General features: G+C 32.6%; 1 protein-coding gene across 1 annotated transcript in view; it reads left to right on the forward strand.

The window, feature by feature from the left end:
- RPS6KA5 (ribosomal protein S6 kinase A5) overlaps positions 1-17893 on the forward strand; it is a 210619-nt gene extending 192726 nt beyond the window's left edge. The window contains exon 17 of the mRNA XM_021000385.2: positions 1856-17893. Coding sequence (XP_020856044.1) covers positions 1856-2092 — 237 coding nt within the window. The 3' untranslated portion in view covers positions 2093-17893. The remainder of the gene's footprint in view (positions 1-1855) is intronic.
- Positions 17894-18432: the final 539 nt, after the last annotated feature.

The following is an 18432-nucleotide window of genomic DNA, read 5'->3' on the forward strand; positions in this document are numbered from 1 at the left end:
CAGACATGACTGAAGATGACTGAACAAAAAAAGCTGGAGCTGGGGACTAAAGGAGAATAGTTTCAGCATAGTCATGATGAGGAGTTAGCCAAGGAATCAATGAGGGACTTTTTATAGTAACCAGGAACAAGTTACTGGGCCCAGAGTGTTGGACTTGGAGTCAGGAAGACATCTAAGTTAAACTGAACTATAATGGAACATAGCTGCTCAGTTTGGGTGCTCGGTGATAAAAATTTCAAAGACCTGGCGCCAGTAAAATAGTGGTGTTCTAAATTGTTAGCATTGTCCAGATATTTATAGTTAATCAATAATTTCCTAAATTGAGTCTAATTGATTTCTTCCAGGGATTACATAGAATCTTTGGCCTGCACATTATATTTCAAAGGGGGCAATTTTGTTATGCTGCACAACTTTTAGAAATATTCCTCCCATGGCCTACTTTACCATCCTAAATAACCTAATACACAAGAGAGTTGTTGTTTCTATGAGGAACCATATCACACCTATCAGATTGGCCAACATGACAAAACATGAAAATGATAAATGTTGGAGAAGATGTGGGAAAATTGGAAGACTAATGCATTGTGAAATGATCCAGCCATTTTGGAGAGCAATTTGGAACTATGCCCAAAGGGCTATGAAAATGTGCATACCCTTTGACCCAGCAATAGCACTTCTAGGGCTGTATCCCAAAGAGATCATAAAAAAGGGAAAAGGACCCACATGTACAAAAACACATATAGTAGCTCTTTTTGTGGTGGCAAAGACTTGGAAATTGAGAGGATGCCCATCAATTGGGGAGTGGCTGAGCAAGTTGTGGTATATGAATGTAAATGGAATACTATTGTGCTGTAAGAAATAATGAACAGGCTGACTTCAGAAAAACCTGGAAAGACTGTATGGTCTGATTCTGAGTGAAGTGGGCAGAACCAGGAGAACATTGTACACAATAACAGCCATGTTGTGCATGACTAACTTTGATAGACTTAGCCCTTCTTAGCAATACAAGGATCTAAGACATCTCCAAAGGCCTCGTGATGGAAAATGTTATCCACATCCGAAGAAAGAACTGTGGAGTTTGAATGCAGATCGAAGCATACTATTTGCTATTTTTTTTCTTCTGTTTTGTTTTGTTTCCTCTTTCTGGTGGTTCCTCCTATTGGTTCTAATTCTTATTTACAAACATGAAAATATGTTTAATAGGAATGTGGTGGGGAAGGAGGAGGAGAAAAATTTAAAACTCAAAAGCTTATGGAAGTGATTGTTGACAAATCAAAATAAATTTTAAAAAAAGAAAAGAGAATAGTTTGGGAGAGGTAAAAATCAGAAGCAAAACACTTTTGATAATGGACAATATAAAAAGAGAGAGTAGGATAAATAGGGAGAAAATAAGAGGGAGGAAAATACATAGTTGGTAATTATTACTATGAAAAAAAATTTTTACGATGAGTTTCTCTGATAAAGATTTCATTTCTCAAACATAAAAAAAGAGGGAGAGTTGTTGTTGTAAGTTGTTTCCAAATCTTTGTGACCCTGTTTGGGGTATTCTTAGCAAAGATATTGGCAAAGATTTGCCCTTTCTTTCTCCAGCTCATTTTACAGATGAAGAAACTAAGGCAAGCAGAGATAAGTGACTTGCCCAAGGTCACACAGCAAAGAAATGTCTGAGGCTGAATTTGAACTCGGGTCTTACTGACTCTAGAGTCGCGGCCCACCGCCTACCCCACCTAGCTGCCCATTCAGGAGGAAGGGAATGCCAAAATGTTGGTTCTTGTCACAGTAAGTCATGACTTAATCAGTGTAATCTATATTAACATATTCTTACCCTAACATATGTCATTTTTATTCCCATTAGGCCTTTAACAAGTACAAGAGGGAGGGGTTCTGCCTTCAGAATGTTGATAAGGCTCCTCTCGCAAAGAGAAGGAAAATGAAGAAAACCAGCACGAGTACAGAGACACGCAGCAGTTCAAGTGAAAGTTCTCATTCTTCTTCCTCTCATTCTCATGGTAAAACTACACCGACAAAGACACTGCAGCCGAGCAACCCTGATAGCAATAATCCAGAAGCCATCTTCCAGTTCTCTGACTGAAGAACACACCAGTGGTGGGAGTGGGGACACACTGCACCTTTACTTGCCCCGATTTAGAACTGAGAGGTGTTTATTGATTTTAAAAAATACCTGCCACGTCCTCTTGCTCTCATTTGAATTCTGCCCTTTAATGAATTTCTTCTAAATAACCTGTTTGGTTTGTCCTTGTCCAGCTATTCTGGACACAGTATATTACTGTGAATAGAGCTAGTGTTAACACTGTTTGGAAATCAAAAATAATATCTATCAACAATACTTTTCTTAAAAGAGCAAAGCTTTCAGTAAATTTAATTGGAGGTTTTTCCCAGCTGTTTAGCTTTGAGCTGCTTACAAAATATGTCTTAGTTTTTTTAGATGTCTGCTAACAGGAATTGGCCTTTGCTAAGATGACCATTTGTTTCCACTTTGGATGGCATGGGATTTAAAAGAAAACTTTGCACCCTTTGCGCAATGACTTACCAGTGAAGATGGTTGGCTTTTCATAAGGAATTTGTGATGAATTTAATGTGTTAAATATGTTTGTTTCTTGAGGGAAGGTTTTAACTTATTGTTTCTAGTTTGTGATTATAGATGATGATAACCTATTAATGTAAATTTTTTTCTTTTTGAAAAGGATTAAAAAACATAAGATCCCACAGTATGTATTTGGGATCCATATGAAATGCATGTTAAGCTATGTACGTTTTTAATTACACACTGCTCTTTCCTAGCAATGTTTTAATGGATATTGAAAAAACCTTAGGGTACATTTATCTCTTTTCTAAGTCATATTGCGCTTTATGAAGGAGTGTGATGAAAGAAAGCAGATTGTTTTATAAAGTGCACAGCTTATAGCACATGTACTGTATTTTAAACATTTTTTCCATTATCTACTTTAAATTACTCCTCACATCCCTCTTCTACTTTGTATGCAACAAATAGAATAGGCCTGGCTGTATGATGAAATCATAAGCCACTTATGCACTGATGTGAGGACAAACTAAAGGGAAATTTTACTAAACACTGTGCTTCATAACTGTACACTGTGTTGTGCTACAGGGAAGGATTTCCTCCTCTGGTAGTTTATTATGTATATAATTATTTTAGCATCATAAATGTGATTTGTTTTGAAACATTTCAGTTGTTAACTTTTAAATATGAAAAAACATTTTATAAACTTATGCAGAGCACTTTTATTGCTCAAGTGCTGAACTCATATGGAAATCTTAAGTGCTAACTTTTTGTTTAAGAAGTGTCATTAAGAGCTTGCTGCATTTTAAAATTAAATAAATCCATTCCCTATGCAAAAAAACAACAACAAAAAGGTTATAGGAACTGTAGGTTAGTTTTTATTTTACAGAAATCACAGGGAGTCGTAAGGACTCTGAAAATCAAGATTAGCCATGTTTACAGGAATGTGTGTAATAAAGCCAAGACTAACGTTTATTTTGTGGTTTTAATCAATGATAACCTTTTGAGTATTTGGGAAAGGATTTGGGCATGAACTTACTTTATTTATTACTTTCTTGATGGTAACATCAAAGATAATAGCAGCATTAACTTTAGCCTGATGTGAATACTGAAATATTGCACTGTTTAACATAGTAATATATTTAATATTAAATCATTATGTAATTGATGTCACTGGGAATGAAATGGCCAACATTGATATTTTCAAAATATGGATATAAATTTTATTCATATTTTCTTCTTAATGATTATTAAGAGTAATTTTTTTCTATTTTTGAAAGAGCCCAATGGTTTCATAATTCTTATTGAGTCAGGGATTGTTATTTGTGCACTAGGTATTTAAGTAATGATGGGAAAGCCTAGAATGAATTACCACAATCCACAAATAGTTCACAGAATATGCAAATAAAACATAAATTTTTAATATTCATTAAAATTTCCATTAATAGCAAATGTTATTCTATAACTAGTTTTTTTGAACTGTACCATAAAGTAGTAAATGATGCAGTTGCCAGATAGACCTAAAGGGATTTTCTTGTATAAAGGAAATAGTTAAGGAAAATTTTCAAACAATATGCTATTGGTGATGTGGTTGTTGCTAGCTTAGAGTGAACATTAGAAAACTGACAGATGTAATTTTCATTTCTTCTTTCCCCTGTCCTCCTTTGATGGAAGAGCTTATAAGTGATAAAATAAGCAAAAAAACACACGTTAACTAATGACCCATCTCTTAATCAAGGATTAACTCTGATAAGGCTTCAAATTAAGTCCATAGTAATGCCTCCCTTTTCAAAATTCTCCTTCCCCTAATTATAAATACCAGAAGGTCACTATTTAATGTATTATGCTCTTGTAATTAGCACCATTTAAATTTGGATTCAGATTTTCGTAATATACAATGCATTACATTTTGAAATTCATGCTTTCAGGTTACTAAAATAGAAAACAGTTTTCCTGCATGCAAAATGTTAAGGTGAAATGACTGTCTTCTTTATCTATAGATAATGAAAATAACCAAAAAGAGATATATGAATACCTTTATACTGTTAGTGTGGCAGACTGCAATTCCACCCAAATCTACCACTACCACATCCTACAGCATTTTTACTGTATGAATGTATTTGTTTGGGGAATATGTGATTTGATCCATTATAAGTTCTAGTTAATGGGGTACTATTTTCTTTTGAATCTTAATATCAATGATTGAGATATGAATAAAGATGATACTATAGAAAGCAAAAAAATCAGTTTTTTAGCTTTATAGAAATTATGATTCTCCACAGTCCATCATTATCCACAAGATGAGATCCTTTTAGGTGAGTAAATATGTATTAGATATTTTGAAATACATTAACTCCTTCAGTTATCTAGGAAATACCTCTGAGAGAGTAAGTTAGTAAATCATATACCTGTTTTTCTGAAACAGTTAATGCACATCCCAGTATACCTGTCTTGAATTCCAGTATTAGTTCTGTTTCCACTTGAAATTAGTCTTAATATTAATGCTTCTAATGTTTCTAAAGTGATTACATAATGAATGCACTTAATTATACGAGAAATTATTTTAAAAGACTAGTAGAATTGCAAAAACTTTTTATTTACAGAAGACTTACAAAATCTATTTTGAATGTCACATTATTTTTAAATATATTCTCAAATATTATTTTATGAGAACGTAACTTCAATTTAATGTGTTTTTATTCACCTCTTTGAATTAGCTGTGTTAGACATTCACTAGGAAACAGGTTTTTGTTGGGGGACCATTTCTAATTTATTGTTCCTTTCTATTACCCAGGATGTGTTAATTATTCAGTGTAGTCTTCTCTTGGCTAGTAATAAGAGAAGAGGTTTGTTTATGTAATCAAGTTCCTAATAATTATTAATTCCTAAAAAGCTAAGTTTATTTATGGTAAGCACTTAAATGATGGCAAAAATAATTGTCTTGTAGATTAATTCTATTATAGTGTTATTAAATATCTTTTTATTTTTGATTTTTTTAATAAATTTGGAAAAGTTATCTTACTAAAGCCTATCATATTTCCTTATGATAATTAAATATATCATTCACATGTATATCTTCTTTAGGAAACTGGTTCTTTAAAAAACTAATATAGCAGAAAGTTATTGAATCAAGAATTTTAATAGGAGGCAATTTTTAAATTGTAAGGGCTCAAGGGATAAAAGAATAGGGAAAGAAATGTTTGTCTATTAAAATACTGTAAAAATTCTTAACCCACAGAAAAAAGTCTCTACAGCTGCCTTGTAGGTTTTATTCAGCTATTCATTTTCCTAATCAAGCTCACCTCAAACTATGACATTTCTTAGAAATGAAAGATGTGTCCCCAAAAAGATATCAAACTATGACATTTCTTAGAAATGAAAGATGTGTCCCCAAAAAGATAGTTTCTGTATAAAGTGCTTTTAGATATGGATTTCAAGAAGAAAGGGGCAATTTTTTCACCGTAAGAGCACTTCACAATCCTGATTTCAATCTTGATCTGTAGTATTTTGTCTTTTGAGCTTTCGCAGGTGATTCTGGCCTGTTTCCTTCTTTCCATTTCTTTGCTTCCAGTTGTATTTTTAGCTGGGTGCTTGCCATTGAAATTTGTTTCCTTGTCTAAAGTTGTTTGTCCATCCTGTTTCATGAGTCTGGAAATTGGCCAGCTACCATTGCTCTGTATGTTGCTTCTGTTAGACTTGAGGTAAACATATTTTTGAACCAAAATCTTAACTCATGTGATAAGATATAATCCTTTCATAAAACCTCAATTTTTGAAAGTACACTTTTTCCCTTGAATTTGGTACTGTCCCAGAAAAACTGGGATGTGTAGTTAGATTATAACAAGTACAGTTAATAAAACTTGGCTTCTTCCTGCCTGTGCAAAGTAGGTGAAGATATGAACAAAAATAATTGATCCCTATGATTTTGCTTCCATTTTTACATGACGTGTAAGAACCCAGATTTTTATGTGTAAGCAACATGTATTTAAAAATGAAGGCCCTTACTGCTAAATACTGAACACTTCTGGTTCGTCATGACTGAAAGAAAATGTTAAAGATTTGAACATGTTAGTGGAATGCTTGTATTTTAAAGGTGATTGTAGAGTAGGTTGAATGTGTTTAATTTGTTTCTGCACCTCTGGACACTGTGGCAATAGTATTTTACATTTTGTTAATTTTCTTCTTGTTATCAAGGCTCCTCTCTGTGTACTGTATTTGATTTTTACAAAATCTGTCTCCTCACCAAAAATCCATTTTCTTTTTAGATCATTCCTTAAGAGTATTTAGTTTTCTTTTTAAAAATTCCTATCCACTTTTAAGTCATCTTATATTCAGCCCCCAAGTGTATTTTGAAATTGCACAATTGAAGAAGGAAAATTGGGAGTTTTATGAATAGTTCTTGATTTTGCACAATAAGAAGTTTAACTTCAGTTTGCTGCAAAGAGGTTGTCTCCATTTTTTTTTCCAAAAATAGACATGTTGCTTTGTAGTGTTATCATAGTTTTTTTTAACACTCCATAAAGCTTTAATAAACCATTTTCTCCAAAGATTTTCAAGTGACCTGTTTCATAATTATTTTTCATCCCATTAAGGAATAACATGGGTACTTTTGACATTTCTCACTACATTTTATTTCAGGGCAAAAGATTAGTTTAGTAATCATTTAGATTTTTGGTGGCTAATTGTATGATGCTTTTATTATTGTTATTGTAACTTACGACATTTTGATTTTTAAGTAGTAATATAAATTTTGGACTTTGAAAACAGACATTTCCCCATCCTAAATGACACTTTCATATTCATGCTTGTTCAGGTTCCACAGTGTATCTGGATAGATTATTGTTACATGTATCATAAACAAAAAATCTAGCAAAATTAAAATTAAAATATAGAATAGTTTTTGTTTTGATAAATAAGCAGAGAAAATATATTTTGCTATTTTGTTGAAAAGGTGTTTTTGTTGCAATCCCTAAATTTAGTAAGTCCTTTTTCCTAAAATGTTGCTTATTCTGTGAATTTAAGGAAAAAAAAGGTGTGATGGAAAACCAAATGAGCATAGATATGGGAATTTTAAGTCACTTAGAATTTTAATTTGATAAAACCAGTGCCTTTAAACTTCTATTTAAAGCTCTATATTTTCTTAAACATTGCTTTTGAAAATTAATTTTAAAAGAATACATTTTAAATTACTAGAATTTTATTCCATGGAACTATGTAAATTCTCCCACAACCTTAAGCAAGGCTCAGAATGTGATTTTAAATAAACTTTTCCCTTCATTATGTCATAGCAAGATTGTTAAAAATGGTTGGATGAAAGCATTTTTGTGCCCCTTAGACCACATTGATAATTAAGAGTAAACATATCCATGTCATTTTTTATCACATTTGTTAGATTTTTTTTTCATATTTGTGAGTGCATTTTCTTTTTTCTCCATTTTTCTGTTCCCCCTACACATTTTAAATTTGTGGCATACACACATTAATTTGATTTTCCTGATATTCCACTGTAGTGCATTTTCCACTTCTTGCTCCCTCTCTGGATTGAATCATAATGCAAAATCTTGAAGAGAGCCTCTTTCTTGAGTTATGGAAATGTAAATCTTAGAATAGAAATGATAATTTATGGACAAGTAAATAATGTTAGAGGCAGAAAAATTGGCATGAAGTTAAAGATGGCAGCTTTCCAAAATGGTTTTGAGTTTATTATCTTATTATGAGAGCTCTAGTTAGCTGTTGGCCAAAACACATGATAATAAATTTTTTTTTGAAAGACATGAGTATATAATGGCTACCTAGAGTTTCTGTAGAGACCCAATAAAGTGATTATCTTCTGAGTGGAGACATTTAGGCAATCCTTCTTCACACTCACCTACCTACTAACATTAATCAATGGAAATCAAACCAGGAGGACTAGAGATCTGTTTATCTAGGGACAATCATTTTAATCATCATGATTGATATGTCAGATATCACTTGTTTTAGGAAAGTATATGAAATAGTAACTGTGTATGCAATTTTTTTTAATATCTGTTAGGAAAACACTGTATTTACTAAGTGTATTATTTCAAAAAAAGATTACTCGGTGCTATCTATGTAGAACTTCTTGTTCTATGTTGTTTGGGATTTTATACATCTACATATTGAGGAAGTACCAACAGACAAGTCTTGCCTTTCTTCATGTGGTTATGTTATACAACTCCAAATTACAAAACAAGTAGCCTAGGATCCTTCAGTTTGTGGTTACTGGTAGATGGCCACAAAATTTTTGTTTTTTGGAGTAGAGCGCAGCCCATCAGTGACTAAAATGTGTTATTACTCCTCACCACTTGACTAAGGACTGTGTGATCACTTGTCAAGAATGTTGTAGAAAGGATTCATTATGTAGATTTGGGGGTAAACAATGATTTTTTGAGTTTCCTTCCAATTCAAGATTCTGTGCTACTAAGATGAGTAAAGTTTATAATGAGTAGATAAGTTCCCCAAGTGTGGGCATCTACATCGTAAAAGCATCTCATTTTGTAGCATTTTGACTTTCTGAAATCAAATGCCAAAGATTGAAAGAATAAGTAAGGAATTTAGCACCTTTCACAGAAGCAAACATGATACATGCCTACCCTCAAACCCACAGGTTAAAAAAATATGTTGACTGTGGCTTTCCATTTTGATTTCAGTTTGTAATTTGATACCTTTTTTATAAATTATGAAGCCACTTAGAAAATGCTTTAAAAGGCTGAAATGACTTACTGTTGCTTGGTATTCCAGATTTTGAAAATCGCTACAGTGATCAAGAGAAAAAATTAAATTTAGGAATTTACAGTTATTACACACTTTTCTTAGCAGATTAGAAGTATGAATTTATTCTTTTTCTTGATTGTTCTAATTAAAAAATGTTATCCAGTGGATTAATTCTGTCTTCTAAGGGGCTAAACAATTACCAATTTTGTAATTTGTTGTAAGTCTTGTTTCACAAAATCTGTGAGTGATAGTACTAGGAGGCTGGCAAATTATCTCAATTGGTTGGCCGATCATAGAAGTAAGGTTTACAGGCACCTTAAAAACTTTTAGCCACCTATTGCTAGCCCTTCCTGAAGTAGTTCTCATGTGTAATCAATTTCAGTACATACTATTCAAGGCTGCCTTTCTTTGGCGTGGCATCAACTCTGTTTTAAAAATAAATACTGCTAACATTGTCGGAAATCCTCTGCTACAGGCAGAATTCAGTTTTTTAAATGAAATTGTGTATTTCTCTTCCTTACAAAAACCATTCATGTGAAAATCTAAAAATGTTTCTCTGGGCTTTTGAGCAGTATCAAAGTGTGATATATACTTTAAAGGAGGACTACCTCTAGTTTGACAAGACTGTTACCTCTGTTGTACAGATAAATCACTCTTATTGATCTCTAAGAAAGGAGAAGCTAGGATGATTCCCTAGATTCACAGGCAGATTATTTTATTAGTACTTTTCTCAAATCTTCTCCCACATGAGCTTTTTCCACAAAACAGTTTTATGTATGTCAATATCTCATTCATCTAAAGTTACCTACAACAGGTTTCTTTACATCAAACATAATACAGGTGAAATAAAAGAAATATTGAATTCATTTAGCAATTAATTCATGAAACACTGCTATTCACAATTTTATAATTTTGCCCTTCTTATAATATTTTCTTTCTTTACTCCGAGGTTATATCTAGTAAATTTTTATCTTCTTTATCCTAAATGTTTATATACCCACTAGGTACAATTTTAGTTATATTAGTATTTCAGTAGTAATAATAAATTATGATGTCATATGATTGAGATAACAAGTGAAATCTGGTTTTTGTTAATGAAAAAGCTATAGAATGAAAAAGCTTTTTGAAGAAAATTATTTTGGCCTTGTATATACTTCAGAATGGTTTTATAAAAAAGTTAATATTGTTCATTGTTTTATATAAAAATCTTTACTTGTGTAGGGTAAAAATGCAGAAGTTTTTACAAAATTTGAATGGTAAATGTTTTAAAGATATTTAATGGTAAATGTATAATATATTTGCTTAAAACAATAAAGTAAGCCTATTATTTATGGGACAGCATAAATATATTGTTGCATCATTAGTATAATCGTAAGTTGATTTGTTAACAAAAATTTTAAGCTAAAAAGATAGATTTATTTGTACTTCATGCAATTTATATTTTATTGACTCACCATTTCTGATATGTAACCATACAACATATATATATATGCACATATATACATGTATTAGTTTTCCAGTTTGTGTGCAGTAATCAAGCGTGAAGTTTCTACATTTTTTATTCAAGTGATTGCCTGTCCTTTTTATACCTATATATACATGTATTAGTTTTACAGTTTGTGTACAGTAATCAAGCGTGAATTTTCTAGATTTTTTATTCAAGTGATTGCCTGTCCTTTTTATATCTATATATACGTATATGTTTATCTTGAGCTGGATATTGCTGTTCTGCTGTCAAAAGTCATTGTAGATATATGAACTTGCAGAAACACTCAAAAAATTTTACTGATAAACTTAGGAGGGAAATGAATTTAAAAAGTGTTGGTTTAGGAATACGTATATTTAAAAATCTAGTATGTCTATGCACACATTTCAGACTGAATGCATGTTTTGTGGTTTACAGGAAGAAATCTTTGGTAGTTAACATTTGTAGTAGTTTCATGCTAAATTCAGGAAAATAATGCATGCCTGTTATATGCCTCTTCCTCTCCCACCCGAATGTCAAGATATTTTCTTCAAAGGTAGAAACACATTTAGGAATTTTTTTACATCTAAGTGGCTATGTTAAGGGTATTAAAATTCTAATAAGCTATACTTCAAAATAATAGAAACTAGATAGAGAATTTAAACCTTTAAATGATGTATCTGGCTTTGTGAAAAAATCATTCTAGGCTGTCATTTGTAAAGAATCCTGTATTTTAAGAGTACTCAGGTTACCAGTTGGAACTTATATCACCTAATTAACTACCAAGAAATGATTTTGAATTTCTCCTCTATTTATGCTAGCATATATTGACATCTTTTAATACAAATGATCTTTGAATGAAAATATTGTTAGGCAGTCCACCATGTTAACCTTAACTTTATTAAAACATACAACACAGAGTAAAAATTCTATTTCAACAAAGGGAAGAGACTAAACCTAAAAATACGCAATGATTTCCAGAAGACAGATTAAAAATGATAAACATCTCACTGGGAATTCCCCACACAGATGAAATCGCAGGTCTTGAACCTGAAAAAGAAAGAAATCAATTAAAAATTTTAAGTAGCCTTGTCATATTTTATGAATTATTTTTTAAAATGTGTTTGATTAATCTTCATTTGGCTTTTTTAATAATGAAATTTTCTCCACATACTTTTTTACTATAAATAGCATTCTTCTCCAGTGGAGCTAACTTTTTAAAATTCATATGCCCTTCATCCTGTTTCTTTCTTGATGAAACACTCAGAAATATCTGATAGATACAGTGTCATGAAAATGTTAAGGACAAAACATTTTGAGGAGATAGTGCAAATATCTATTAGGGGGAAAAAATCTTAGAATCAAATTTACTCAAAATGGACTTAACATCTACATGACCTGGTTATGATAACTCAATCCTTTGACTCTCTCAATTTATCCTGCTAAGACTGTAAAATGAAGGGATAGTATGTATAAAGTCCCTTCCAGCCCTAACAGTTCAGGTATCTACCACATCCAGAATAGCACAGATTTCATTTTGTGTATAAAATGCTCTCTGGAGCTATTCTGAAAAGAAGCAAATACAATTTTGAAATAGGCTATGCCCTGCCCTCCTTTCCCTCCCCCCCATCATGTTTTTTTCATTTTTTGGACCTTATGCCATCATACAATTACAATCCTTTTTTAATTACTAGAGAAAAATATCTTATTTATTTTTACTTTGTGGAAAGCCTCATACTCATTTTCTCAAGTATAATTAGAAAATATTTCTAACAGTCTTTCAGAATCTAATCATATCATTGTGAATTCTTTTCATTGTGAATACTTAATAGCGAATTTGATCTTTTCATTGTGAATACTTAATGGAGAATTTGATCAAGAGGATAGTAACTACTTAGAACACAGAAATAGTATATAACTAATGCTCCCTAATTAAAAGACTGTTAGAATTTACTTTTAAGATAAATTTCTTTCTGTGGAGAGCAGTAAAGTAGTCTTAGCCCTCTGATACTGCAGTGTACACCCCCCATACCATGAGTGAGTAAATATATGATGTTCAGATTAATCTGGCACTTTATATTTGCAAAGTGCTTTTAAATTACTCATTATTTAAATGGATTTCCATTTTAATGGGCATCTAAAATATATGTGTTTATACATATATATATAAAACACAGCTTTCTTATAAGGTCCAGTATATTATACACTAGTTGATTATCCACAAATCTAGTTATAGGACATAAATTTAATAAACAATTTTGAATGAAAATCTAGTTGAGGCATTATCTCCTAATAAGATGGCATTGATAATGTATTTTCAACTTCAGTTCCACATTTCTAAGTATAACAAAATGAATACTCTGTGTGTTTCTAGAATCTCCTAATGTACTATTTGTTTTATTTTTAAAAGTACACTGAGAAAAGTGGGGCACTGCTTGTTTTAAAGGTGAAAGGTAGAGTTTAGTAGCAAGCCTATCATAAAGCAACAAATGTGATATAATGGAGATTATATTACTTTCAGTTCACTAATATCAAATCTGTACCTTTGTTCAGATTTTAAAGTTTTGCTAATTTAGGTAAAGGTGATTTCAGTACCTACATTACATTAAAAAAGAGTTTGTCTTTTAAAAAGGACAAAAGGTTACCCCAAAAAATGTCCTTCAGTTGCCTGGCTTAAGCTAGGACCAGAATTACAATATATGATATTTTACTGTGACAGCTCTGTGAATATTCCTGATAATTTCATGGTGAGAAAGGGTGATCTAGTGCTTAGCATTTTAGGCTGATATATACCATTAACAGTGTGACCTTTGGCAGATCCCTTACCCAGTCTGTGCTTCAGTTCCCTTATCTGCAAAATGAAGATAATTATATCTGCCTGTCCCTGTGTCACAAGTGTATTAGGGACCATCAGCCAGAAAAGGGAAGAGCCAAACATTTCATTGATCACAAAGACAAAGTAGACATATATGGTATTATTTACTTTGTGTTGAACAGCACCTTATTTAAGAAAGAGTTCTACCAAGGTGAGTTGTACCAACTAAATTGATTAGCTGTTTCAGACAGACACCAAGAGGGTAATATTCAGAATTAAATAAGTATTTGCTATTTACAGACACTATATATGTTTAAATTATAATCTGTGGTAAATTTTGTGCTTTGAGTGTTTAAAATACAGCATTGTCATCAGTTTGTTGAGCCTGACTTTTTTAAAGACCTTTTTTAGGTAATTGCTTTTATTTCAGAGGACCACATGAATGATCTAATCAGTAACCTTATTGACAGTATTTATAGCAATTTTATATTCAAGAAATTCCTAAAAATTGAATCTGTTTTTTTTATCATTATGGAAGATTTAAACAAAATGTAGGGATGAGATTAGTTGTTGGCTCTGAGGTCCTTTCTAGCCCTAAATCACCAAAACTAGAAAATTAAGAAATTTTTTACATCTTCATTAGTTTTGTACTGAAATATTTTCTTCCGTAACTGGCCTAAAATACAAGGTGTCCCAGCAATCTTAGTGCATTTTAAAGTTTTAATGTTTTAAAATTGCACTGACAGTTGGAATACCCTGTATATGCTTTTCCCTAGACTGTACTCAGTAGTTTTGTTTTTTTTAAGTTGGATTCCCTAAATCTACCTTCTTAATAATTTTGAAACTGTGTATTTCCTGACTTAACGTTTTTGCATTTGGAACATGTGAAGATTTTGTTTCTTTTTGTCATCAGTGTTTATAATGTTGCTGAAACCAACATTTTAGTTCTTGTGTCCTACATATAGGAGCCAGGTTGGAAACAATCTTTTTATAAAAAGTTCTTCAGATCCATGTAGAATGAGACCATCATACGTTTGTGCCTAGCTTGTGTTGTTTTGATTGTCTGGGAGCAGGAACAGCAGCATATCCCAGCAGTAGGATGCCAAATCATTAAACTTTTAGAAAGATATATCGTTGAGGCCTGGAGCACAGAACCAGGGGCATGGGTAGAAGAAGGTGTAGAGAGGCAAATTTAGGCTTGATGTTGGAAAGATCTTTCTAGCAATTAGAACTACCTAAAAGTAGAATGGGCTGCCTTTGAGATTGATGGATTTCTAGCATTCCACTTTTTGAGGATATTGTAAAAGTGATTCATACTCAAGTACAGGTTGGCTCCAATTCCTATTCTGACACCCTCTCTGCACAGACCCCTTAAATCAATATGTTAGGCTACAAATTCATGTCTGATGATGATGACAACTGCCACTGAAGCACGAATTTTGGACTTAAGGATACATTGATCACTGCCATAAAAAGTTTCTTCATTTGTTAAAATACATTTAGACTATATGATCTCAGGTCTATGTCCCCAAAAAGTCATGAAAGTGGACTTGACATCTTTTCAGGGCATAGATAGGTAGTATCTCCTAAAATCACGTATTCTTCTAGAAAACGTGCTCTGAGAAGTTTATGAGAGCACCTGGGACAGGATGGTAGATAAAGTAAAAAAAAAAAAACAAACTTGTATATGTCCTTTTATCAAGACATGGAGTTTATCTTAATAGATACTCCATTAAAGGTTTCAGGGATGTCTTTCATGAGGACAGCTTGGAGAATTTGACTCTTAATGATTTCAAAGGTACCAGAGAAATGGAAGCGAGGAATCTATCTCCAACTACCTTTCTGACCTCAAGTATTTAAGTGTCTCTTTTGGTCACAACCTGTATTATGTTGTGTTATGTTGGCACTCATATCATTGACTTCTATCCTTCATTAGTGGGAATCTACTCAGGCAGAGATTTTTACCCATAGAGAGAACCCAAACTTTCTGGTACAAATTATGTGTGTGGAGTGTAGGTATCTCAAGGAAAATAGAGATATCATTGCTATGGAGGAGACTCAAAGAATAAGGCTTCAAATGCTTAATAGATTTTAAATTCTGCTTCAAAGTATATAAGATCTTAGGGCAGTTAGGTGGCACAGTGGATCGAGCACCTACCCTGGAATTGGGAGTTCAAGTCTGGCCTCAGATACTTAACAAGCTGTGTAATCCTGGACAAGTCACTTAATCCTGATTGCCTCCAAAAAAATTTTTTTTAACTACATTAAGAGCTGTCTATTAGCTGGAGTAAAAGAGAGAAGGTGATGAAGAAAATGGCCCATCATAGGCTATCTATCATCAAAAGAAACCCATATTGTCATTTTTCAGGAATCATGGTATGCTTAGTCGCTACAAATTTGGTCATGGGTGAAAGAAATCATTTTACATTTTCTCTTTATTTCATTAGAATCCCCAAAATAATGGAATCTTCATTCATCTCAATAACATCTTAAGAATGGTATAATTAATCTTGCTGAAATCCAGACAACTTTTTCTACTTTGTAGTTTTCATGTTAAGATGGATAGGAATCTTCCTAATGATGATGGACAACTGTCCGTTTTTCAGTCTTTCCCTCCTTTTTGACAGTCTTAAGCAGCTAATTATCGTACAGTTGGCTCAACTCTGCAGCACCTCAAAATGCTCATTCAGACCGCACAGCCACTAGAAAGAGCACTAGATTTAAGACTCAAGAAATCTGAGCAGTAGCACAATTCTTCCACTTAACCAACTGTCAATCTTGGGCAAGCTTCTCTGAGCCAATACTCACCTATAAAATGAGGAAACAGGTCTAGATAACTCCTTCTGGGTCTGAAATTCTGTGATTCTGAGATTGGCTATATCTGCATAGCAAAAAGCAAAATATGTTTAAACGCTCATTTAAATTTTTGTCAGACATTGATATATGCCCATATTCATCCCAGTTCCCAGTTTAAGGTCTATATCTTTGGTACTTTTCTTCTTGGTTGCCTGAATGGCTGTGTCTTCACCTTTCGATCGAAATTACAGAAACATCTGTTATAGCCAGCTCATTACTTGGTCTATACATGTTCTACTAGCTAAGATGGATTGATCAGCAGCTTTTATGGTGATTCACAGATTCTTTTTGTTTGCATTTTCTTGTTGATTCTGTACTTTCTGACTTTTCCACCTTAATACTATGCCTCCTCTATTTCTTCTACCTCCTCTCAGCAGTGTACCCCCTTGCCTCAACTCCCCATATGAACTGCTTTCTGATTCAAGTTGGGTACAAAAAAATAAAGAGCTTAGTTCAGTAGCCTAAAATGATGTAATTGAGCTCCTAGATTGAAAATTGCTTTAGGTATTGCCAGTTTTTCCTTGTTTAGACCTGAATGGAGGAAACTTTATGCAAACATCTATTTGAATAGCATTTACAGTGGGTCTTCTTTAATAAGGACTTTGGGTAAACCCAATAAGGTCACTAGCATGTAATTCATATTTCAGCATGTTTCTTCCGTATCATAACTCTTTGCGGAACTCAAGACAGTTTATGCAATGAATAAAGTTATTCTACATGTCAAAGATCAATTTCAGTTTATATCTCCATGTTATAGAACATTTTATCATTATAATTATTTAATATTTGTATAGTGATTCTTCTCCAAAGAAGTGACTTAAACATTTAGCCATGGTCTTTACTTATCTCTTGACCTAAGACTTAACATTTATACCCTTTATATGCAAATCTTTAACTATGGTAAGTCACTTTTTAGGACTGATGACTTCTAGCTGGGCTAGAACTTTAAGGTATTAATTTATTGTGTAACATTTAACTTCAGTTCTTCTGGAATTATTTAGAGAACAAAAATTTCCTATTCGTGTCTGATTTTTTTTGTTGATGTACATGTGCTCAGCTGCATTAGTGTTCTTTGATTGCTTTATTATGATAATTGGCACTGCCATTAATTTAAACTATAGAGTTAAGGATTTTTATACTATCGATTATTTATTGACAGATTTAAAGAGTTCAGTAGATACTTGTCTTAGTTGTTTAAAGCATGTGTTTTTTTTTTCCCCTCATGTGTTGAAGTTTGTTTTTCCTGTATAGGCAAGTACTGAATGAGTTGTATCAACTTGACAACACATGTATCAAAAAGTAGAACACGTATTGTGGAGATAAAATGTGTTTTATTGCTTTTGAGGTTCTGCTGAAAAGCTTTATATGCGGATTTTATTTTTAACAAAGCAGTAAGGGCTTACATTTTACCAGCCTCTTATGTGTTGAGGTATATTTGTTTTAGCTTTAAGAAAAATAATAAACTTGTCAATTCCAAATACCTGAAATCTCTCTTTTTCTTTGTTATATTGCTCTCATTATGGTTCAATGACAATACATTTCCCTGTTGAAAGACTTAGGGATCAAATAATCTTTCATTCAGAGCTATAATTATAGTTAGGGCTGATTGAATGTTACTAGGTTTTCTGTCACTGGAACCAACCGAACATGCTGTGCAGACCTACCCACTGTAACACATCTGCTTTGTTCTGCTCTGCTGGTGGCTGTGGAGGCCAGTATGCTAGAGCAGAGAAGAGAACTTGAGTCAGAGATAAGAGAGTTGGGTTTGAATCTCAGCTCTAGCACTTACTAGTTGTATGACCATCAGCAAGCAGATCCCTCTGAGGCTCAGTTTCCTCATCTATAAAATGTAGATGATAATAATATTTCTATTGATCTGTTTTCTTAATAATCATAGCAGACATTTGTATAAAATTTTAAGGTTAGTAAATTGTTTTACATATATTATGTCATTTTGTCCTCAAAACATCCCTGGGAAGTAGGTACTATAGGCATTATTCACATTTTTAAAATGAAGAG

The sequence above is a fragment of the Phascolarctos cinereus genome, unplaced genomic scaffold, assembly GCF_003287225.1.
Source record: "Phascolarctos cinereus isolate Bilbo 61053 unplaced genomic scaffold, phaCin_HiC Scaffold_3;HRSCAF=262, whole genome shotgun sequence".
Taxonomy (NCBI): domain Eukaryota; kingdom Metazoa; phylum Chordata; class Mammalia; order Diprotodontia; family Phascolarctidae; genus Phascolarctos; species Phascolarctos cinereus.